Source organism: Trichosurus vulpecula, chromosome 1 (assembly GCF_011100635.1).
Source record: "Trichosurus vulpecula isolate mTriVul1 chromosome 1, mTriVul1.pri, whole genome shotgun sequence".
In the NCBI taxonomy this organism is placed as follows: domain Eukaryota; kingdom Metazoa; phylum Chordata; class Mammalia; order Diprotodontia; family Phalangeridae; genus Trichosurus; species Trichosurus vulpecula.
Genome location: NC_050573.1, coordinates 378,553,544 through 378,579,175, shown reverse-complemented (window position 1 = coordinate 378,579,175; position 25,632 = coordinate 378,553,544). Strand labels below are relative to the sequence as shown.

Sequence of the window (25,632 nt, the reverse complement as noted above, 5' to 3'; positions counted from 1 at the left end):
GCCTGTGTGTAGCTGAAGTGGAGTGGAATAGTCATGGGAGCTGAATAAATGGAAGATCTGAGAAGTTACAATATTAGAGGAAACATCCACATATGATGAAGTCTCTGTATCACCAATGTGATCTAAGCAACTACACATATATTTATTAGCTGACATTGGACAAATCACTTATCCTCATTGTGCCTCAGTTTCCTCATTGGTAAAAGGAGAGGATTGGACTCCAGTGACCTTTAAGGTCCTCTCCAGCACTAAAGCTATGATCCTGTAACTCAGGAAAATAACAGTAATTTAGATGCCAATGGGAGATCAGGTCAGTTCCCAAAACTAAGAAAGCCATTCTAGTTAAATCAACATATCTATGAAAGCACTCAGCACAGGAGAATTTGCAATTTAAAAAAATTCTATGTTTTATTCCCGGGGCCAGCCAAAAGTAGGTAGAACAGTAGCAGAATTAACACCCACATTCGCATCGTACTGACCCAAGCAGTTTCTGAAGGAGTTGGTTTTGATTGGGCAGGATTTGGCAGGGGTGTTTCGGGACACATCCTGAATCCAATAGGTCCTCAGGTCCGTTACTGACAATTCCCCCAGGAATCGGCTTTCCTGGGTCCAGCTCATCCCTCCCACAGTAGCCGGGGAGCCTCAGCATCTTGCTTCTTTCTGTTGAGCTCCCCGCTCTCCTCCCGTGCGTCCCCCCGACTTGTGCAAGAGCATCTAATGCGGCTGGATCTTCCCGGGGGGAGCCAGAAAGAAGGGAGAGGGAAAGCGGCAAAAAACGAGAGAAGGGCAAGGATGATTCAGAGTGAAAAGGGGTTTGAGAGGGAGGGGGACCACTCTGGTGAGACCGCGGAAAGGAGAGAAGCCGGAGTGAGGAGAAAAAAGAAGAAAACGGGGAGAAGAGCCGCGCCGAGGGGACCGGCCCGGAGAGAAGAGGAAGGGGGCAGAGCCGGAGCAGCTGGCGAGTTGGGGGGGTGAGGAGCAGGAAGACCTGGAGGGAGGACAAGAGAGCAGTGAAGGACTGGAGGAAGGGGGCGCGGGGGCGGGGCAGTGGGCGGGGCTCAAGGGGCGGGGCGATGGCGGCTCCTCGTCACGTGACGGGGGCCTGGCGGCGGCGGCGGCAACAGCGGCGGCGGTGCCGGCGGCGCGTCGTTCGCGGCGCCCAGTGCACCATGGTGGTGGCGGTGGCGGCTTATGTAGAGGCTGCGGAAGGAGCGGCGGCGGCGGCGGCGGCAGCGGCGGCGGGGGCGACGGCGACTTCGCCTTCGCCTGCGGGTGGTAGAAAATGGCGGATTTTGAGGACTTGCGGGTAAGCCCGGGATGGGCAGCCGTAGAAGTTGAGGAGGGACGGGAAGCGGCCACGTCCTCCTCGGATCCCGGAGGCGGGGTTGGCCCGGCCCGGGAGACCCCCGGCCCCGAGCCCATCCCGGGCCGAGCCGCGGGGCCTGGAGGGGCGCCCCGAGTGAGCTGCCCCCTCCTGACGCTGCTCTTTGTGGGGAGGGGCCGGGGGCGCGAGCCCCGAGTCTAGAGGGGGATGTGGGGGAGGGGCCGGGCCTCCGGCGCGGCCCCCACCCCCCTCGTGGGTGGGAGTGCACGCACACATCTGGGCATGCATTGTGTTGATGGAGACACTCGCGCGTGTGCCTGTGTGTATTTGTTCTGTCTGTTCTGTGGGGGAAAGACGGGGTCCACGAAGTAAAATGGGTGTTAGGATCTTTGTTGTTCTGTGCTTTCTCTCCCTGATGCTGCTGCCGTAGAGGGTAGGCAGGTTTGCAAAGGGAGCCCCGAGACCGCACAGTGTGAGTGGTGGCACGGAAATAAATGAAGCAGCCTCCTCCAGTAACAACTTCCATAACCGCCTCCTCCTCCTCTTGGGCTGGTGACCCATGGGGCAGGTTGCTTGGACGTGGGTTCGGATTGTGTGGTGAAGCCAGCGCCAAGGAGAACACTCCCTGTCTCTTGGACAAGCTTTTTAATGTTATTTCCTCGTGACAATAACAAATAATTGTAATCATATTAGATTGGAGTTAGAAGGCACCTTGGAGGTCATCCAGTCCTCGCCTGCAATCATTAAGCACCTACTGTGTTTAGGGCTGGGAATCAGCATGACAGAGACACCTAGGTCTCTCGGACATCACATTACCACTAGAGCCTGTTTTTGTAGTTGCACGTTAAGAATGGCTTTTACATTTTAAAGTAAAATTTTACTGTTATTTTAAAATGTAAAAGCCATTATTAGCTTCCTGGCCCCAGGAAGTTCGGGAAGGTGGGATTTTTGACCCCCTGCAGAACCGGTTTGGTGGCTGGAAATTCTAAGTTAAGGTTTTTTCCCCCGACCCTGCTTGGGTGACCTTAGGCAAGTCATTTAATCTCTCAGGTTCCTGGCTTCTTTACATTTACTCATGTGCTTTAGTCGTAGGAATTCTCTTCAATGAAAGAAATGCTTGGTTCTGGGAAAAGAAAAAATGCCCTAGGCACTGTGATGACAACTAGGTATTTAAAGACCAAATGAAAAATTTATCCCTCTAGGTGTTTATATATTTTAGGGGATACAACCTATTAATATTCCTTAAGCACCCTTAGGTCCTTAGTGGGGACCTCTGTGCCAAGCTCTGGGGATACAAAAAAAGACAAAATGTGAAGGCCACTAGAATTAAGTGCTTACTATGTGCCTGACACCATGCAAAACACTGGGAATACCTGCCCTCTAGGAGCTTACATTTTAATGGGGGTGACACAAAAGAAGGCTGAAAAGTGAGTGGTGGAGGGAGAAAATGAAAAGCTTTTGAGTTTGTGGGCTTGATAGAGAGTTAGGAATGGAGCCCGTAGAGGAATGAAGATAAGAGCCTCTTTAAAATGGAGATTCTGAAAGGAACTCAACATCTAATGGATGCCATCACTTGCAAACAAGATATATTCTCCGGCAATTGAAAGTAACTAAAACTGGACAGGCACTATTATTAAGGGAATCAAGAAAGGCTTCCTGTAAAAGGTGGAATTTTATCTGATACCTGAAGGAAACCAGGAGGTGAGATGAGGGAGAGAATTCCAGATTTGAGCGAACAGCCAGAGAAAACATCTAGTCAAGAGAAGAGGGAGTGTTCTGTGTAAGAAACAGAAAGGAAGCCCCTGTCATTGGGTTGTAGAATATTTGGAGGGCAGTGGGCAGTAAGGTGGGACAAGACTGGAAAGGTAGGAAGGGGCTTTCAATGACTGGACCCTGTATTTGATCCTAGAGGTAATAGGGATTATTTATTGAATGGGGAGGAAGGGATTATATGAACAAGGCTTCACTTAAGGAGGGTCAATTTGACATCTAAGTAGAGGATGGATTACAGACAGACTTGAGTCAGGGTGGACACCTAGTTGGCCATTTCAGTAGTCCAGGTGTGAAATGAGGGCAGTATCGGAGAAGTAGAGTATAAGATGAGCGTATGAAGAGAGAGAGAGACACTAACAGTAAAAGCTTCTTGTAGGAAGTGGCTTGCAGTGGTCTTTGAAGGAAATTTAAGATTCTTAAGAGGTGGATTTAGGAAAGGGAATTGAGAACTTATGCAAAATGGGAGGTGAAATGATGAGTTCATGAAACAGGCTACTTTGGCTGGATAGTACCTGGAGGAGGGTAATGTGAAATATGCCAGGAGAGAGAGCTAGGCTGGAGCTAGATAGTGAAGAGTTTTTAATGCCAAACAGAGTAGTTTGTATCAGCAATTGAGAGCTACTGAACATTCCTGAACATCAGAGTGACAGATCAGACTTTTTCTTAACAAAGATTATTTCACTGTTTGGCAGATGGATTTGAGAGGGACAGAGGCTGGGATTACCAATTAATGAGATTGTTGTAAATGGATAGGTAAGAGACAGGGAGGGCTCTGAACTGTGGTGCTGGCAATGAGAGTGGAGAAAAGGGATGGATGCAAGAAATGTGGAGGTAGGATTGATAAGATTTAGCAACTTTTAGGCTATGGGGAGAGTGAGAGTGAACAGTACAAGATTTCTCTTAGGTGGTAAACATGGTAACCTCTACAGAAGTTGGAAATTCTGTTTTGGATATGTTGAATTTGAGTTAGGGTTGCCCAAAAATCCATATCTAGGCCTCTACCCAATGATTACATTTCCTCCACCGCATCCTTGAAAAGTGACCATTTAGTGATGCTTCACCACCTAATAAACAGTGCATTTCCCTTCTAGTCATCGCTGTATTTTGGATAGAGGGTGTTTGGTCTATTTCAGTGATTTCATTGGCACACTGAACTCCTAGTGTTGAAAAGGTTCCTGAAATTCAGCAGAGGCCTTTGACTTAGAGTCTTGTTTTTAATTTTTTTTTTAAATTCTAGACTTATACACAAAATATGAGCATTTCCCAATACAAAGTAGGACAGAAAAAGAGAGTTGTATGTGAAACTGAATCTATTTTGTACAACTTGTTTTTCAAATGTATAGTAAAATTATTTTAAAAGCTATTCTGTTACCCTCTGATCTTCTGGATTTTTTATTTAAAAATTTACTTATCATTTTTTCTTTTTTTTTTCCACCTCATTGCTAGGCCTCTGCTTTCTCCTAAATCTTCACTTAAAAAAAGAAAGGGGAAAAAAAATAAAAACAGTATCCCTCTAACACACGCAAAACATTCCCATATGGTGATTCTAATATACTCTGTCAGGAAGTAAGTGGTATGCATCTTCTTATGTCCTTTGGAATCAGGGCCCTTCATTCCACTGAATTCAATTTTTAAATCCTTAAAAGTGAATAAGAGTGGTTTTTCTTTACCTTATTTGTTACTTTATAAATTGTTCTCATTTTATTCATCAGTTCATATGTCTTCCCAGATTTCTCTGCAACCTTACCTTTCATCAGTAGTATTTTGTTGGATTCATTACATTCATATTCCACAACTTATTCAGCCATTACCCAACTGATGACCACCCTCTTAGTTTCTAGTTCTTTGCTACCACAAAAAAAGCTGCTTGTAAGCATTCTTGTGTTGTCATAATTGAAATCTGCAAATAAAAATAGTTTATTAGCCAAGTATTTGCCAGCAGGTGGGGTCCAAGACTCCTCAGTAACCAAGGTGGGCGCGCTCCCCTCCTCCCCCCACATTCAAGGCAGTTCTTTTATAGTTACAAAAAAGGAATCTGGAAAAGGCGAAGAAAGCGACACAATCTGTAGCTATGTGAGCATTATGGAGTTATAATTGGTTAGTATCAGAGAATGGAGATTTTACCCAGTCCCAGACAACAGCAGCAACTTCCTAGACTATCTGACCTAGGTGTTTCATGGAATACATTTGACCTTTTAAGTAAGCTCCTAATAGTGGGTAGTGGGTGATTTGCAAGGGTAAAATAGGAAACTGAGATTATAGGCTTGAATTTAAACACATATAAAAAGGGACAATAGTAATTTGAATAAGCCTTAGTGAAATAGAGTAGTAGTATATCAAATTTTAATATCACATTGGATTTCTTCCTTAAACTGCCTGTTTAGACCATTTCTCAATTGGGGAATGGCTGTTATTTTTAAACATTTGACTCAATTCCTGTATTACAGAAACATGCTGCAGAGATTTTTCCCATTGGTTTCCCTTTTAATCTTTGTTAGATTTGTGTAAAATCATTTCAGTTTTAGGTAATCAAAATTATCCATTTTATCTTCTAAGCTTATTTCTAGATCTGATAGGTAATTTTTCCCATGTTTTTCAAACTTTTCCTATGACGTGACCTTTTCTATCTAGGTCACATACATAGTTGGTGATTATCTTTGAGTATTGGTCAAAATTACTCTTTTTGAAGCAGAACTTTTAGTTATACTGTTTTGCTTTCTGTTTGTTGTCGTTCTTATCCTCTCCACATTGGTAGGGACTAGTGTTTATATCTCCATTCTATTAAATCTTTTTCTAAAAACTTTTAATTTTTCTTTAATATAAATACTATGGAAATACAAACCAGAGACCTCAAAAAATTTAGTGGCTCCAATTCACACACATGTATGTATATCATATTTTCATCTTGAAATTCATCTTTGATTTAGAAAAGTAAAAACTTAAAATTCTAATGGAACATGTTTGATCTCCTTTTCCTTGTACTTCCTTGTATACACCAAAGGAATGACTTTTCCTAAAAATTTCACACTATAGATACCTTCTGGTGAATCCTCTGCATCTATACCCTTACAGCATGTGAGATAATTAAGACCTGATATTGGACAGTTATTTGATTTCAACTTTGAAGAAATAAAAACTTGGTTTTCTCTGCAGACTTCTATAGTCTGCAGAGATTTAGTGATTTAGCCTGTGCTTCACCACCTAATAAACAGTGCATTTCCTTTCTAGTCATCGCTGTATTTTGAATAGGTCGTTGAGGTTGTGATTGAGTATAACTGATCTTCTGAGCATGGTACATCAGGTCCTTCCTCTTCCTTTTGGCTTACTAACATCCGTTAAAAAATATGGTACTGCTATGCAAAGATGCCAGGGTGCATTTTAACTTTACATGTATGCAGGCATAGTGATAAGTGTAATAAATCTATAGAATTTTGTCTATGAAACAAGGTACTTTGTGTACCTTCCCCTTCCCAAATGAAATCATAATGCACCTTATCTTTGTACATCTCTTAGAGGTTATAGCTGACTGAAAATATGCTTTCTGTATTGGATCTGCAATTTAAATCAGTCTAAAAGGGCTCAGGACGATTGATTTCATATATATATATATACACACACACACACACACACACACAGAGAAATAGAGATCTACTTGTTACTCAAAAGGTTCACCTTCCCCAAGAGAAAAGATAATTAAGGCAGAATAGTAATAGGTAGAGACAATATTTTCTTGAAATAGTTTCTTCCAGTTACTCTTTGTTCCTTGCTCTATTGTCCATGTCTGTCTTTTCATCAATTCATTGTCTTGCCTGGGGCAAAAAGATTATTTGAAGCCATCCTTGCCCTAGTCTTTCTGCCTCTTTTTGTTCCTTTCTGTGATCATTATAACCACCTGGAACACTTCTACAGTGAATAATGAGTACTGGTTTTAGTTAATAGTAATTTTAAAAATCAGAATTGGTATTCTGTCTTTCTTGGGGAGCCTTCAACTATGGTGATCACGTGCCCTTCAATCTAAGTGTAATGGAAAGAGCATTAAGACCCAGTCTTAATACTTGGGTTTGAACATTAGTTCTGACTTGGGAAAGTCACTTTGACTCTGTGGGTCTCAGTTGTCTTTTCTTTTTTTTTTTCTTTTTTTAAATCATTATTTAATATTTTTAGTTTTCAGCATTGATTTCCACAAGATTTTGAATTGCAAATTTTCTCCACATTTCTACCCTCCCCGACACACCAAGATAGCATATATTCTGATTGCCCCATTCCCCAGTCAACCCTCCCTTCTGTCACCTCACTCCCCGCAATCTCATTTTCCTTTACTTTCTTGTAGGGCAAGATAGATTTCTGCGCCCCATTGCCTGTATATCTTATTTCCTAGTTGCATGTAAAAACTTTTTTTTTGAACATCTGCTTTTAAAACTTTGAGTTCCAAATTCTCTCCCCTCTTCCCTCCCTACCCACCCTCCCTAAGAAGGCAAGCAATTCAACATAGGCCACATGTGTATCATTATGCAAAACCCTTCCACAATACTCATGTTGTGAAAGACTAGCTATATTTTGCTCCTTCCTATCCTATCCCACTTTGTTCAATTTTCTCCCTTGACCCTGTCCCTTTTCAAAAGTGTTTGCTTTTGGTTACCTCGTCCCCCTATCTGCCCTCCCTTCTTTTTTATCTCCTTCCTCCTTCTTTCCTGTGGAGTAAGATACCCAACTGAGTGTGTATGTTATTCCCTCCTCAGGTCAAATCCGATGAGAGCAAGATTCACTCATTTCCCCTCACCTGCCCCCTCTTCCCTTCCAACAGAACTGCTTTTTCTTGTCACTTTTATTTGAGATAAATTACCCCATTCTATCTCTCCCTTTCTCCCTCTCTCAACATATTCCTCTGTCATCCCTTAATTTGATTTTTTTTTTAGATATCATGCCTTCATATTCAGCTCACCCTGTGCCCTCTGTCTATATATATGTATATTCCCTTCACCTACCCTAATACTGAGGTCTCATGAATTATACACATCATCTCTCCATGTAGGAATATAAACACAACAGTTCAACTTTAGTAAGTCCCTTGTGAATTCTCTTTCTTGTTTATTTTTTCATGGTTCTCTTGATTCTTGTGTTTGAAAGTCAGATTTTCTATTCAGCTCTGGTGTTTTCACTGGGAAAGTTTGAAAGTCCTCTATTTTATTGAAAATCCATATTTTGCCTTGGAGCATGATACTCAGTTTTGCTGGGTAGGTGATTCTTGGTTTTAATCCCAGCTCCATTGACCTCCAGAATATCACATTCCAAGCCCTTCAATCCCTTAATGTAGAAGCTGCTAGATCTTAGGTTATCCTGATTGTGTTTCCACAATGCTCCAACTCTTTCTTTCTGGCTGCTTGAAGTATTTTCTCCTTGATCTGGGAGCTCTGGAATTTGGGGACAATATTCCTAGGAATTTTCTTTCTGGAATCTTTTTGAGGAGGTGATCAGGGGATTCTTTCAATTTCTATTTTGCCTTCTGGCTGTAGACTATCAGGACAATTCTCCTTGGTAATTTCTTGAAAGATGATATCTAGGCTCTTTTTTTGATCATTGCTTTCTTGTAGTCCAATAATTTTTAAATTCTCTCTCCTGGATCTATTTTCCAGGTCAGTGGTTTTTCCAATGAGAGTTCACTTTGTCTTCCTTTTTTTTATTCCTTTGGTTCTGTTTTATAATATCTTGATTTCTCATAAAGTCACTAGCTTCCACTTGCTCCAATCTCATTTTTAAGGTGGTATTTTCTTCAGTGGTCTTTTGGACCTCCTTTTCCATTTGGCTAATTCTGCCTTTCAAGACATTCTTCTCCTCATGGGCTTTTTGGAGCTCTTTTGACATTTGAGTTAGTCTATTTTTTAAGGTGTTATTTTCTTCAGTATTTTTTTGGGTCTCCTTTAACAAGTCATTGACTTGTTTTTCATGGTTTTCTCACATCACTCTCATTTCTTGTCCCAATTTTTCCTCTACTTCTCTAACTTGCTTTTCCAAATCCTTTTTGAGCTCTTCCATGGCCTGGGACCAGTTCATGTTTTTCTTGGAGGCTTTTGATGTAGGCTCTTTGACTTTGTTGACTTCTTCTGGCTGTATGTTTTGGTCTTCTTTGTCACCGAAGAAAGATTCCAAAGTCTGAGTCTGAATCTGAGTACGTTTTCGCTGCCTGTTCGTCTTCCCAGCCAACTACGTGACCCTTGGGTTTTTCGTTGGGGTATGACTGCTTGTAGAGTAGAGAGTACTTTGTCCCAAGCTTGAGGGACTGCGTTATTGTTTTCAGAGCTATTTCTACACAGCAAGCTCTGCCACACCAGCTAGCACTCCTCCTCACCCAAGAACTGCAAGCTGGACTGGGACTCAGATCTAAGCAGGCTCTGCACTCCTGCTCTGATCCGCCACTTAATTCCTCCCACTTTTCCCCATTCTTCCCTTTTGGGATGCTAAGACTGTCTAGTCTCTCCTTTGTTTGAATTGATGGGAAACCTTTTGCTGTCTTTGTTGTGGAGTATTTCTCAGCTATTTCTTGGTACTAAGACAATCAGGAGTCATTGACTTCTATATGTTGTGATACTGCGGATGGGGAACTTTCACACACCCAGCCTGGGTGAGGTTAGATCCCTCAGGGCTCTGAACAAGATATGATTGAGGTGAGCTTGGTGTTTGAATTTTGGGGGTACACTCAGTGAAAAATGTGGTGACAGACTCTGGGCAAGCTGTTGGAACACCCCCCTCCCACTGTCTCACCCCCTCACCCCGACTTTGTATCCCAGATAGATGTTGGCGATTCTCTGGTAACGATGAATTGTGATTTGATCAGACAAGGTCTGTCTGTTGATGTTTGCAATTTCTGTTTGTATTTGCCTTGAAGTTCAGGGTGCTGGCTTTTCGCCCTGAACTAAGTGAATGCTATATGTATGTTTGATTAAACTGAGATTGTTAACTCCTTATAGTTGCTTTCCTTAGAAAAGCAGATCAAAGAACTTGTGTTGGCAGCCCTCTGTGTGCTGGCTGTTATTGGTTTTACACAGACACATTAGCTGCTAGCAAGATTGTTGTTATACCCCCATAATTTCCCACCACTACAAAGAAGTTGGGCTGGGAGTATAGGGTCCTATTTTCTTCAGGGTGGGTCTGGGCCATTATAATTGTATAATGTTCAGTTTTATTGATTTCTGTTATTCCTTATAGTGAGGTATATTGTTTTCTTCTTATTCCTTATTTTGCATCAGTTTATATAAGTTTACCTATTCTGCATTTTACAGGTCCATTTCTTACAGTTCAGTAATATTTTAGTTCATTCATATATTATAATTTGTTTAGCTATTCTTCATTCACTGTACACGTATCTCGTTTCCAACTCTTTTGTCCTACAGAAAGTGCTACTATACATTTTGGTGTGTATTGGGGACTTTTTTATATTTTCCTTTAGGTATGTGCCTAGCAACAAGACTCAGCTCAAATCTCACTTTCTACAAAGCCATTTTGAAGTTCCCTCTTTTCTTTCCCTCCTCCCACTGCCTGCCTCTCCCTGCTAGTACCTTTCCAATGAGGTTTCTCCTTCCACTTACATTGTATGCATCTTATATGTAAACTTATTTGCGTATTGTCTCCTGGTAGCATGTGAGCTTTTTGAATGTAGGGACTATGTATTTGCTATTTTTCACATCCTCAGAACATAAGTTCTTAATAAATGCTTGTTGACTAACTTCTTCAGCATTTGATACAGTTGACTACCCTCACTTTTTGCATATTCTTCTCTTGGCTTTCATGACTCTACTTACTCTTGGTAAGCACTTGCTTTCTCTTCCTACCTACCTGACCCTTCTAGTCTCTTTTGGTGGGTCACCATGGCCCTAGCTAAAGATCCAGCAAAGGAAACCGAAAAAGTAATTCTGATATGTGGGAGGAGAACTGGGAGGAAGCAGTGTTAGGAAGACCAAAAAAAGTAATGCTAGTATGGAGGACAAGAAGGTGACTGCAGCATCGAAGATCACTGAGCGGCCCCAAAGAATGAGAATTGTGAAAAGGCCATTAGATTGAGCAAATAAGAGAGAACAGCAGTTTAAGTTGACTGCTGAGGTTGACAAAGTGGTGCTAACCAATGTAGACTACATTCTCAAGCAGTTTAGCCATAAAAGGGTGAAGAGAGTTAATAAGATGAGTGTAATTCAGTCAGTTGTGTGGTTTTTAAGTATTAGAGAGACTTGGCTGTGTTTGTGAGCAATAGGGAAGCAGTCAGTCAAGGGCAGAGTGTGAAGATTAGAAAGTGATGATGGACAATCTGCTGGAGAAAGGTGGAATGGGATCAAGGGTGCCTTGGCAAGGAGAATATGCACCTCTTCATGTGAGATGAGAAGGGAAGAAGAGGGAGGCATCTGGAATGGCCTCAGCCTACCTTAATAAATAAAACCCTGACAGGGTGGGAAGGGAGATACATGAAAGGATGAAAGGTTTTGGCTAATATCTGTGGTTAGCGCAAAAGTTAATGATTTTGGGAGATGTAAAAAGATTGCCTTGTTGAAGTGAGGTCCCAATTAAGATTATATAATATAATCTTGTAATTTCGGTCGCCTCTGGTAACAGACAGGTACTGTTAACACCATTTTACCACTTAATGCAGCTCCTTTCAGTAGCCTGTGAATTATAGAGGGTTGGTGGGGGAAAGGATTGTAGGAGTTACTTGAGATTGGGGCTTGGCAAGCCATGATCAGAAAGAGAAGGACAAGGAACAGTGGATTCAAGTGAAAGGGTAGTGCAGAGTTGAACTGATTCACCAAGGAGTTGAAATAGGAAAGGAGGGAGATTGTAACTAGTGCAAGAGTGATAGTATCTGAGAAAGAGTTGAAGAGTAAAAGGATTGAAGGTTACCCTAGGGATGAAAAACAAGGTTAGAGAATGGTAAGGCAGAGGGAAAGTTGGAATAATTTTTAAAAATTATGATCAGATAATGGGATTTTAGAGGTCCTGAAGTTGGGATATTCATGAGTGATGGCAAGATCAAGGGTATAACCATTTCTTTAGTAGCTGAGGTAGACTGGAGTAGATCATGGATAGTGAGTTTATTAAGGAACTGGTAAGTTATGGTTCCTGGAGGAGTATCCATGTATTTTGAAATCCCCTAGACGAGGACAGGTGTTGGAGGAGAGATGAACCTAGTATGCATTGAACTTACTGTGAAAGGAAGGAGAATGTCCTAGGGATCAGTTTTTCTGGTCTGGGCCTGACTCAGGCTTGTCCCTTCATAGTTGAAGTTGAATATTGTTAACAGAATGTGACACTGGTAGGTCATTCAAGAGTTAAGGAGGTTTATGTAGCCATAACAGGGAAAGGCTATTCAACAAGGATAGACATTAGAGAAATCCCTTGAGTTAATTTAGCTGAGAAAAGCTCTTATCTTGATCTACCAGCCAAACATCTGAGAGCCCCTCAGGCTTCTTGTGACTGTCATGTCCTCAGGCAACAAAGTCTTGATAGCAGCTGTCCCTTTGTCCCCTGAGCTAACCAAATCTTGAGAATTGTCCGACTACATCTTAAGGAAAAACAAGGCAGTGGAAGGAAGGAGTTGGGACATTGCTTATACTTTATCAGAATCTTGATTGGGTGATAAATTTAGATTGAATGAACCTCAAAGAAAGGGAAGATACTAAATGAAGGTGGTAGAGAGAAAGTCTAGCCCTGGGCATGGGGAACAAGGAGCATTCTAACTCTCCTACCATGAACATTAAGATGGAGGGTATGAGTAAGCTGGAAAGGTGGCCAAGGGAAGCAGTGTCACCAGCAGGGAGCTAGGTCTCAGTAAAAGTGAGGATTTTGAGGGAATAAGAAAGGAAAAGGTTTAAGGTAAAAGCAAAATTTGTTCAGTATAGAGCAAGCATTCCAGAGAGCACAGTAGAAGGAGCTGGTGGATCTGTAGTAAGACACAAGGGGGATAGAAAGAGTTGATGGGGGTAAGGATAAAGATGTGGGTAGTGGACTTTGGGGAAATGATGAGGTACAGAATCACTGGCATTGATGTATAAGATGGGAATGGGAGTTACACTAACATTGAGGTAGTTTTCTGGAGAGACCATCTGCTACCAATGGGCAGGTAAGTCCAAGAATTGTGGGAGGCCACTGCCTCCCAGTCTTCCAATCATACTTCCATCTCAGTCCACAATAGCATCATCTAGGGAGGCAACTGCTGTGGAGAAGGGGCTAGCTGTGCCCACCACCTGCTAACCATTTGCTACTTACAGCGCAGGCAGTCAGCCTAGCTGAAGCAACAGGGAGAAACAGCAGGTATATGCCAGATGAATTCAGCCAGTGTGTCCCCACCTCAGCTGTTAATCTCCCTCATACTTCAATGGAAACAAGTCAGAACCCTGAGTCTATAAAAGCCCTGGAAATAGTAGATTTACCACTGGTCCTTCTTGTAGTACAGCCTATACAACTATCATCCTGGGAAGCAAGCTCTATGGAGATGCAGCCTGGGAATTGCTTCTACAGGTATTGAAGCTCCCCTCCTCCACAGCAGCCACAACTACTGAAGACCTTGAAAAAGAAAATGCTCACTGCCAAAGTCCTTGGTATTGTCAAATGGTTAATCATCAGAAACAGGTGATTTTTTTTTTTTTAGTGGAAACAACATTAAAGAAGATACATTGCCATCTCTTTTTGGCACTATACCCTAAGGTACCATGGGACCTTTCCATATACCCTAAGGACCATGGGACCTTTCCATGTGTATTGCCCCTGAAACCTTTTATATATTGTTTCTCCCATTTAAATGTGAGTTTCCTGAGAGTAGAGACTGTCTACTCTTTGCTAATTGTATCCACAGTGCTCTTTGTACATAGTAAGCTATTAATAAATTCTTTCTCATTCATTCATTAGCACCAACATTTTGCCAATATTCTTACATCACAGTGAGACATGGCATACAGTAATTTCCAAAGAATGAAAAATGATTATTGTACAGAGAGCATTGGAAAGGCACATTATGCTTGTGAGCAGGCTTCATTTTGTAATAAGGTATGTCAAAGAATAGGAACAAAAGGTGCTGAAAAAAATGCAGGCTGAGAAGGGAAAATGGGCCAACCACTTGGTAAGGGATAGGGATGAGAAACGTCCAGCTACCTTGAGGGATTGGTACCCTCTTGATGTCTGGAAAAATCAAGAAAAACCTCTGACACACTGGATTTGACTACCTGTGTAAGAATTATTGGAGGGAGTGAACAAAGGTCACATGATGGGTGAAAGAGTTTGCAATTTGAATCATTGGGTGGGATTTGTGAATGAATGAGTTCACAGACCCATTTAAGAATTGAGAGAGGATTAGAAGCATCTGATGATTTTGTTTTCAGTTGATCGACTTCTATTAGTCTTGGGTGCTTCCTGGTCGGGGCAAACATTTTTCCCTCTCTCTATTCTAGGTCTTGAGATAGATCAGTGTCAAGGCTTAGCGTGTTGATGTCAAGGGCAGTGTCTGGTAAAGGAGTCTGCTGTGTATTTGGTTGTATATTGCCTCTTTATTCCACTGTTCCTAGATACTCCAATGATGGGAGACTGTGGCGATTGTTTTAGTATCTTCTTTAGTGGTGACTCCGTCTTCCTGAGACCTGAGTGGTTGTAATGACTGAAGACACTTTTCTCAGATGAGAGTGGACAGCATATGTCAACCTTCTGCCTCTTTAAATAGCTTTTTAGGTATCAGGATAATGGCGTTTCTGTCAGTAGTGTTACACTCTTCAGTATGTTAGTATGTCATACTCTTCTTCACAGTATGGTCCTCACATGGGCCTTTATTGTGGTGGAGCACTGAAGTTACTGCAATGTACTCTGGTCATCCCACCTTCCCAAATTCTGAAATTACAAATCCTCTACTTTCTGTAATTTCCTCCTTCTGTTCTCTTCTCCCCATCCCCAAATCTGACTTCTGCACCTCTGTTCCTTGGATACTGAGCATTAATGGACAAAAGTCAAATTGAACTGAATTCACCTACTAGAAATTTAGTTTGCACAATCTCAGTGGTGATTTACAGGCAGCTGGATGTTTGACAGTCCATATCACCATCCTTAGGTAGTGCCTGTTCCTAACTCCTTTCTCTTCCTCTCCCCACCTCTCCTTCATACCTCAGTACCACATGGCCTGGCCTCTTACTTCATTGAAATTGAAAGGCTTAATGTTTATTCTTTACATCTTCTCCATTCCACAAGAATTTTTAGCATCATTATCCGCCCTTCTGTCCTTTTCTCTGGTAACAGAAGGGGCCCAACTAAAACCTGTCCCCCTCTCTCTCTCTGCCCTTAATCCGGTTCTTTCTTCCTTCACCAACTGTCAATCAACTGCCAGACTCAGGACAGGAAAGCTACCCTGGCTGAAGCAGCAAGTTACCCAGAGGGGGACACAGCATGTGCCAAGCAGATCAGACCACTCCTGCCACCTTAACCACCATGTCCTCTTAGAGACAACCCAGGACTCTGAACTCCAGAGCCACAGAAACAGCGCTTCCTGCCCAGAGCCCTTGGCCATCACCTCGGGAACCTACCTCTGTGGAGAATATGGCCTGGCAGCTGCTTCTGCAGGTACTACAGCTACACCCACAGTTAAGGAAGACCTAGAAAGGAAAGCTTTTGCTATCAGATTCTTTGGTTTTGTCAAATAGTTCAAAATCAGAAACTGATATGAATTTATCAGTGGGATGATTCTAAAGAAGAGATACTGCCATCTGCTTTGCTGCTGCACCCTGAGGACCCTGAGTCTGCTCCATTTCATTTGTATCTGAAACTTTGACTATGTGTTGTCTCCATTAAAATGTGATCTCAGTTTATTACATAGAGTTTGCTTTTTCGTAGAGCTATATCATAAATTCAGCATATTTTGAAACTGTCTTGATTGTTTGTGTTTCTTGAAGTTCCTTTTGTTTTCTACATTAGTGCTTACTGTGTTGTAGACCCTGTGCTAAAGTACTTTGCAATTATTATCTCATTTAATCCTCACAAGTACCCTGGGAAATAGGTGCTATTATAATTACCATTTTACAAAAGAGGAAACTGAAGCAAGCAGATGTTGAGTGACTTGCCCACGTCACACTGCTAGAAAATGTGAGGACAGGTTTGAACTGATTCTAGGCCTAGTGTTCTGTCCATTGCACCATCTAGCTGCCTAGGTCAGGAAATGACCCTGAAGGGATGCAAACCTTCAGTCCTCTGATGCCATATAATAGTGCTTAAGTCTTCTAAAGTTTTTCTTTATCCTCCTGGATCTTGTCACTTAGTTTTACATTGGTTTATACTGATGCTCCCATTTTTTCTTATATATCACAATAATATTACATTACATTTGTATACCACGTTTATTCAGCCACTTGCCAATTTATGGACATTCTCTTAGCTTAACACATGCTTTTCACTCCTCCATTCTGTATTTTGATTGAATCTGTCTACTTCGCTTTGCATTATTTACTGTAAATTGTCTCATGCTTCTTTGTATTCTTTATGTTCATTGTGTTCTATAACTGAGTAATATTCCATTACATTAATCTTCCAAAATTTGTGTAGCCATTTACCAGTCAATAGGCATCTGCTTTTTTCCAATTCTTTGCTTCTACCAAAAGTGCTACTGTAAGTATGTTGGTGCATTTGGAGCCTTTTTTTTTTTTTTTTGGCATTGACCTCTTTGAATTGTATGCATAGGAGTGGACTCTATTATGAATATTTTAGACACTTAGCATAATTTCAAATTGCTTCCTAGAGGTTAAGTCACTTCATTGCTCTACCAACTGTACATTAGTATGTCTGTCCTTTTTTTTTTAGAAATAGATAGACTCTACATTTTATTTTCAAAGCTGGCTTGCTTGAGGACCTCCAGATCACGTGATCAACAAGACTGGCCACTTTCCATGATTCACCTAGGCATCTAGGTGGCACACTGGATAGAACCCTGGGCCTAGAATCAAGAAAACCTAAGTTCCAATCCTGCCTTAGACACACCGTAGTTGTGTGACCCCTGCCTCAGTTGTTCAGCTACAAAACAATAATAATAATAGCACTTACCTTGCAGGATGGTTGTGACAATCAAATGAGATAGTACTTGGAAAGTGCTTAACACAGTGCCCAGCACTTGGTAGGTGATGCATAAATGTTTATTCCTTCTCCTTTCCCTTCCCAACCTTTCAGACCCCTCCAGAATAGGAATTATGTACAAGATATAAAGCAATTTCAACCAGCTCTATAGTCTTATCCCCAAATGTACCCTAAAGGTAACAACCCAGTGAACTAACAGCCTAATCAGTAAAAGGTTCACTTAGCATTTCCTCATCCCCTTCCTATTGGCTATCATATTTGGGCAGGGCTGGTTTTGTAGCAGAACTTAACTCAGCTCCTCACCTCCAGCCATAGAAAGCCAAAGCCAGAAGCTTAGTGTAGTAAGTGTGCCAGCTGTGCTATAACAGTGTTCAGCCAAAGAACTGAGGCCAGAGGGCAATGAGATAGGATACCATTGTGTATGTGGCTCTACCAGGCCTTTAGGATTAGGGGTGGGGAAAACTGGAATAGATAGCAATGGTAGTTCTGTTCCCTAGATGTCACATAGGCAGAGACTGAAGCTGGTGAGATGTGATTTGTACAGTGAAGAAAGGAGACTGAGACAATTTTGTGGTCTAGCCCCTGTGGACATCATTATCAAAGGGAAGGGAGTCAGAAATTGAATGATAAAGGGAATATAAGAAAAAAAAAAGATTGACATTAGTGTTTCCAAATTCCTGACAAATATCCTTTAAGATTTGGGAATAAGGAATTGGAATTGCCCAAATCAGGAGTTATTTTATATTTTCACAACATTTAATATACATTTTTTTTGTTTTTTTTTGTTTTTGCTTTTTGGCAGGGCAATTGGGGTTAAGTGACTTGTCCAAGGTCACACAGCTAGTACATGTGTCAAGTGTCTGAGGGCAGATTTGAACTCAGGTCCTCCTGACTCCAGGGCTGGTGCTCTACTCACCGCGCCACCTAGCTGCCCCACAATATACATGTTTTTAAAGATGAATGACCATAATAGTAAATGGTGAATCATTATTTCTGTAATAGGGTTGTACCAAATATTTTAGAGATTTTCTGTAAAAAAATTAATAAACGCATAGTTTATCGTTTTGAATCAATATATCGTAGCAGTGATTCAAAATATCTGGTATTGACTTGATTTCCTTTATCTTCCTCAAAATACTGCAAGCATTCTTCCTATTTTTAATTATTATGGATGTCAAAAGTTTCTGAGTAAACAAGAAATCTTGTTTGGTAGTATATACAAAGAACTGTAGCTGGTAGAGAATATTCAAATATTACAAGTAGTATTCGAATAATACAGTATTCAGATCTGGTAAGGTTAACAGCAGTACACAGAATCACATGTTCAAGTAGTCAATTTAAGGACTTATTTTCCTTCCAAAACTAATTTCTTGGAACAGTACTCTTAGGATTTGTATAAATTATCCTAGACCCAAAAACTTATTTACAAGAATGACTTTTTGGTAATAGCAGATAGGGCCATGAACATAAATGTATAACATGGCAACAGTTATAAGCCAGTCATGACTGCTTCTCTACTTTGAGGACATTTTCTCATGGAAATGTCAACTTAACATTTGTCTTTGAGTGTCATCGATTCCTCCTTTTGCTTTTCACTTGATGTCATTGGATTCTTTTGAACCAGTAAAATCTCTGTGTTGATTCTAAAGTTTGAATTCTCTTATGGGAATTGCAACACTTTTTTCCATTTCTTAACTGATTTTTCTTGGGATTTGGAAAAATACATAAATTATCTGAGAAATGCTGAGAGAAAATTTCTGCATGGAAAGACTAATTGAAATTACCAGAGGTCTCAGAAGAAAATTCAGTAAAAAACTTGAGGATAAGCTGAAAACCTAGCAGGGAAGATATTAACAGAAATGAATATGGTCTTCAGATCAGGTAAAAGAGTTCAGATATCTATAAATAAATATTGTAAGACAGAGGAAAATGAATCACTTTCTAATGAGGCAGAGGACGGTGGATTCCTGAGAACATGAAACTGCAGTAGAATGTGCCTGAATGATTTAAAAGAGAAAAAAGAAATGTAAAAGCAGAATTTGTGGCATATTTTGCAGAAGTAATTGGCAGAGTAGAAAATCTCAAGTCCAGGGTGGGAAACCAAAGAAATGAGAGAGAACAATTGATTGGTAATGCAAATACACAGAAGAAAGGACAATATAGAAGAAGAGAAGGAAGAAAAAAGAAAACATGATCTTTAAACAAGCACAACAGTGATTTCAAAGATAGGATGGCTACAGTACTTATTCCCAGAAGAACATGACAAGACAAAAAACCTGAACACTTTAATGTAAGAAATAATACCAAAAAACTACCCAGAAAGTTAAATGTTAATGGGAAGAATCCTCAAATCACCTCCAGGGGAAAAAAAAAAACCAAACTTGTAAACCAAGACACATAATGGATAAATTTAACTATTCCAGTGATAAGAAATTCTACATGGCACCAGGAGAAAGACCTTCAAATACAAAGGAAAAGAATTCAATAATATTACACTATTCTGTATCTAATAGAAACTTCAAGAGGGAGTGGAATAAATGTGTTTTAAAGAACAAAGGAGCTCAAGATAGAATTCAAGGGGACAAAACATGCAAATGTTAACTTAACCATTAATGGAAAAAAGATGGGCATTAAGCAAAAAAAGTGGCTTTGGAAGCATTCCTACACAGAAAATCACATGTGAACTGATTATTTGCTTTTCAGATGCCCCAGATAACAGGAATATAAGGAAGGTAGTAAATAGATACAGTAACCAAGAAAGCCCCAGAAATAAAAACCTAAAAAGAGATAAGAGACCTAAGAAGTGAGCAACTGACAACAAAAAGAACAAGAGCATCAAGAGATTTCTTCCTAAAAATATACACAAGACACACACTCTTGTAAAAGCAGAAGTCAAGTGGAAGAGATGGTGGAAGAACATGCCTGAAACATCATAGACTAAATATTATAACACCCACCTACAAAGGAATCAGTTTTTTTGTGGGACTAAATAGTAGAATGGGACTACGTAATAGGGGCAAAGTTAGAAGAAGCTAGATGGGAATATATGATGTATCCTAATCAAATCAAAGGTTAATAACAGTGAAAGGAAAATAACTTCTTTAGTCTCTTGGGAAGAAGAAAGCCTACAGGAGAATGAATGAAGAGTCAAAAGAAAAGTTTGAAAAAAGGGAGAAATCTTATTTCAGTGGTGGGAAGTGGTATTCTCCCATGAAGGAAGAGATTCTATAAATGGAGATGGGTAATTCACTGGTTAGAGAGCCCACTTATCCTGCCCCAGGATAGGGGCCATCAGATCCTGGGGACACGTGACACCCAGAATAGTGGGAGGGCTTGCATTCAGGGACTTAGCATGGTAAATGGGGCAAAAATGATCATGAGAAGGGCAAAAGTTGGCAATAATAAATTGCATAATCAAGAGCTTAGGAAAATTCTCGCAGTGGGACAGTGTCCTCTCTGTCACCTGTAGGAATTTGTATTTCTAAGAGTATGGCACAACCCCAAAATGGGAGGAGGAGCAGGGAAGGTATGGCTTGTGGCATGATCTACAGCAACAATATAAACTAGGAGAGGTCATCCAAAATAGATTCCTTGGAAGTTTTAACACTGTATTAGAGATAATAAAGAATAAATATAAGGGTTGTGAATCAAAGAATAAAAGTCTAGAATAGACAGAGGAGGAAGAGACATAATGAGGAGAAAATCCTTTCTATGAAAAGGCGCAGGAATGAAAATTTTAAACTATCAAGAAAAGTAGATGGGGAGGAAATGAAAGGAGGATTTTACATAATTACATGACAAAAAAGGTGAAAGAAAAATGCACTAACAAGGAAAATGCTTAAAGTAGGGAAAGGGATGAAAATGAAGGGAAGAGTGAAGATATGGGAGTAAGTTTGCTTCCAAGTAGATTAAATTAAAATAAATAAATAGACATAGTACTATGTTTATGGAGGAAGGGGATGGGGGAATCCTAATATGGGAAACCTAGTATTAGAGGTAAGTGGAGGAAAATACAAATGTAACCCATAGCTTTATTTTTAATTATATACATTTTTTCATTTAAAAAATCCACCTTAACCATCCACCTGAATCTCTCCCTCCTCGCTCCCTCCCCCCACCCCCATTTGAGAACAAAAGAAAAACAAAGCTTATTACAAAAATATGGGCAAAACATTTCCACTTTGGCATGTCCAGAATCAAAAAATACATATCTCATTTTGTGTTCTGAGTTTCTCAACTCTATAAGGAGGTGGGTAGCATGTTGCTGTAGTATCATTATTTCTCTAGAATCATAGTTGGTAATTACAGCGAATGCATTTCTAATTCTTTCATCGTTTGCCTTTACCATGTTATCATTTTATAAATTGTTCTGCTTTTGTTCCCTTCACTCTGTGTATGTATGTGTGTTGTGTGTGTCTTCTTCCTTTGATCAGTTCAGATGAGAGTTAGGTTCAGGTATCTGCTGCTCCCTCTTACCCCTTCCTCGGTTGCACAGATGTCTGCTTGTATACCTTGCTTATGTGAGACAATTTGTTTTAATTTTTCTTTCCCTTCCCCCCACTAGCCTTTCCATTCTTTTCCTAAGATTGTCAATACATAACAGAACTACTTCCAGTATTTGTCAGATTAAACTTCCCCTATGATGCTTGATAATTATAGGATTCAGAGGGAGAATTTTTATATTAGCTCATTAGAATGTAAACAATTTATCCTTGTTTAATCTTTTATCATTGTTCATTGTTCCTTTTTATATTTTTCTAAACTTCGTTGAGCTTCAAATTTGCTACACACCTCCAGTCTTCTCATCAGGCATGCTTGCTTGAAAATCTTCTGTTTCATTTAAAGTCAGTTTTGCCCCCTGAAGGATTATACTCAGTTTAGCTGGGTTGGTTATTGGCTCTAAGCCTAAATCCTTGGCCTTCTCCAAGTTCTCCGCTTCACTGTCATCTTTGCTAAATTGTGTGTGATCCTGATTATGGCTCCTTTGTACTTTAATTCCTTTTGCCTACTTGCAGTATTTTCTCTTTGATTTTAAGCTCTGGGTTTTGGATATAATGCTCCTGGGATTTATCATTTTGTTTGTTATTTCAGGAGGAACCAGATAGATTTTTCTATTTTTACTTTGTCAATGAGATCTGGGCAGTTCTCTTGAAATTTGATGTCTAAACTCTTCTTAGAGTGATTAGGTAGTCCAATGATTCTTAAATTTTTTTCTCAATTTGTTTTCTAGGTTAATTGGTTTTTACAGTGACATACTTCATATTTTTTCTACTTTTTCAGGCTTTGGCTTTGTTTTAATGTTCCCTGTTATCTAATGAAGTCAGTATCTTTTTTTTTTGTTTTTCTTGGCAGGGCAATTGGGGTTAAGTGACTTGCCCGAGGTCACACAGCTAGTACATGTGTCAAGTGTTTGAGGTCACATTTGAACTCAGGTCCTCCTGACTCCAGGGCTGGTGCTCTACTCACTGCGCCACCTAGCTGCCCCCAAGTCAGTATATTCTATTTGATCCATTCTGCTTTCCAAGGAATTTGTGGTCCGTTCCAGGGTAAAGTCTGCTCCTCCCCCTACCTCCTTGTCCCCTGAACCAAGCTTGGGATCTTTTAAATATCTAAATGTTTCTCATATACAATGGGACTGTACTAGAAATTGTCCCTATGAATGCAGGAGTAAAGCAAGGATGTCTATTCCCCCCACTATTATTTGCTATAGTTCTAGACATGCTAGTGTTGCAATTGAAATTAAGTGAAATTAAATTAATGGAAGCAGGAATCAGTGAACTGTGGCAGTTACCAGACTTCTCAACTCACGAATACCAAAGACAACAGAGAAGGTTAGTGGGAAAAGCTTCAGGGGACAGAGTGAAAGGAGTTCACAGCTCAGCCACCACCCCAGAGGCAGTGGAGGCGGTGCAGCTCTGAGGACAGAACGATTGCTGCAGTTGCTTCTGGCCCCAGGCCCACCTGGTGGGAGGAATTAAGTGGCGGATCAGAGCAGGAGTGCAGAGCCCGCTTAAGATCCGAATCCAGTCTGGGTTGGCAGTTTTTGGGGGAGGAGGAACACTGGTGTGGCAGAACTTGCTGCGTAGAAATAGCTCTGAAAACAACAGCGCAGCCCCTCAAGCTTGGGACAAAGTACACTCTACAAGCAGTCATACCCCAACGAAAAACCCAAGGGTCAAGTAGATGGCTGGGAATATGAACAGGCAGCAAAAATGGACTCAGATTTAGACTCAGACTTTGGAATCTTTCTTCGGTGACAAAGAAGACCAAAACATACAGCCAGAAGAAGTCAACAAAGTCAAAGAACCTACATCAAAAGCCTCCAAGAAAAACATGAACTGGTCTCAGGCCATGGAAGAGCTCAAAAAGAATTTGGAAAAGCAAGTTAAGAGAAGTAGAGGAAAAATTGGGACGAGAAATGAGAGTGATGTGAGAAAACCATGAAAAACAAGTCAATGACTTGCTAAAGGAGACCCAAAAAATACTGAAGAAAATAACACCTTAAAAAATAGACTAACTCAAATGTCAAAAGAGCTCCAAAAAGCCCATGAGGAGAAGAATGCCTTGAAAGGCAGAATTAGCCAAATGGAAAAGGAGGTCCAAAAGACCACTGAAGAAAATACTACCTTAAAAATGAGATTGGAGCAAGTGGAAGCTAGTGACTTTATGAGAAATCAAGATATTATAAAACAGAACCAAAGGAATGAAAAAAATGGAAGACGATGTGAACTCTCATTGGAAAAACCACTGACCTGGAAAATAGATCCAGGAGAGATAATTTAAAACTTATTGGACTACCTGAAAGCCATGATCAAAAAAGAGCCTAGATATCATTTTTCAAGAAATTACCAAGGAGAACTGCCCTGATAGTCTACAGCCAGAAGGTAAAATAGAAATTGAAAGAATCCCCTGATCACCACCTCAAAAAGATTCCAGAAAGAAAATTCCTAGGAATATTGTCCCCAAATTCCAGAGCTCCCAGATCAAGGAGAAAATACTGCAAGCAGCCAGAGAGAAACAGTTGGAGCATTGTGGAAACACAATCAGGATAACCTAAGCTCTAGCAGCTTCTACATTAAGGGATTGAAGGGCTCGGAATATGATATTCCGGAGGTCAATGGAGCTAGGATTAAAACCAAGAATCACCTACCCAGCAAAACTGAGTATTATGCTCCAAGGTAAAATATGGATTTTCAATAAAATAGAGGACTTTCAAACTTTCCCATTGAAAACACCAGAGCTGAATAAGAAATCTGACTTTCAAACACAAGAATCAAGAGAACCATGAAAAGGTAAACAAGAAAGAGAATTCACAAGGGCACTTACTAAAGTTGAACTGTTGTGTTTATATTCCTACATGGAGAGATGATGTGTATAATTCATGAGACCTCAGTATTAGGGTAGGTTAAGGGAATATACATATACAAATATATAGACAGAGGGCACAGGGTGAGTTGAGTATGAAGAGATGATATCTAAAAAAAAAACAAGTTGAGGGATGAGTGAGGAATATATTGAGAGAGGGAGAAAGGGAGAGATAGAATGGGGTAAATTATCTCACATCACAGTGGCAAGAAAAAGCAGGTCTGTTGGAAGGGAAGAGGGGGCAGGTGGCGGGGGAAGGAGTGAATCTTGCTCTCATCAGATTCGACCTGAGGAGGGAATAACATACACACTCAGTTGTGTATCTTACCCCACAGGAAAGAAGGAGGAAGGAGATAAAAAGGGGATGATAGAAGGGCGGGTAGATAGGGGGAGGAGGTAATCAAAAGCAAACACTTTTGAAAAGGGACAGGGTCAAGGGAGAAATTTGGATAAAATGGGATAGGTTAGGAAGGAGCAAAATATAGTTAGTCTTTCACAACATGAGTGTTGTGGAAGGGTTTTGCATAATGATACACATGTGGCCTATGTTGAATTGTTTGCCTTCTTGGGGAGGGAAGAGGGAAGAGAATTTTGAACTCAAAGTTTTAAAAGCAGATGTTCAAAAAGCAAAAAAAAAAGTTTTTGCATGCAGTTAGGAAATAAGATATACAGGCAATGGGACATAAAAGTCTATCTTGCCCTACAAGAAAGTAAGGGAAAAGGGGATGGGGGGAGTAAGGTGACAGAAGGGAGGGCTGACTGGGGAATGGAGCAATCAGAATATATGCCATCTTGGAGTGGGGGGGGGGGTAGAAATGGGGAGAAAATTTGTAATTCAAGTCTTGTGAAAATTAATGCTGAAAACTAAATATATTAAATAAATGTAACAATAAAAAAAATTAAAAAAAATAGATTAACTGAAGCACAAAGTTCCAAGCGCATTCATTTTTTCGGTTAGACCTAGCAATTGACAATTAAAGGGGTCTCTCAGCTAGCCAAATGACTATAGTTTGGAACTTAATGCTATTCATGTAGTTTTGGTAAAGACAAGCGATCAAAGAACAGCAAACATAGGTGGAAAACAATATGAT

General features: G+C 40.5%; 1 protein-coding gene across 2 annotated transcripts in view; it reads left to right on the top strand.

The window, feature by feature from the left end:
- Positions 1-1,068: 1,068 nt before the first annotated feature.
- Positions 1,069-25,632, top strand: part of PIAS2 (protein inhibitor of activated STAT 2) — a 92,935-nt gene continuing 68,371 nt past the window's right edge. Inside the window, exon 1 of one of the 2 annotated variants that reach the window (XM_036769634.1) lies at positions 1,069-1,306. In XM_036769634.1, coding sequence (XP_036625529.1) covers positions 1,283-1,306 — 24 coding nt within the window. In that variant the 5' untranslated portion in view covers positions 1,069-1,282. The remainder of the gene's footprint in view (positions 1,307-25,632) is intronic. The other variant, XM_036769626.1, reaches the window with a different exon arrangement.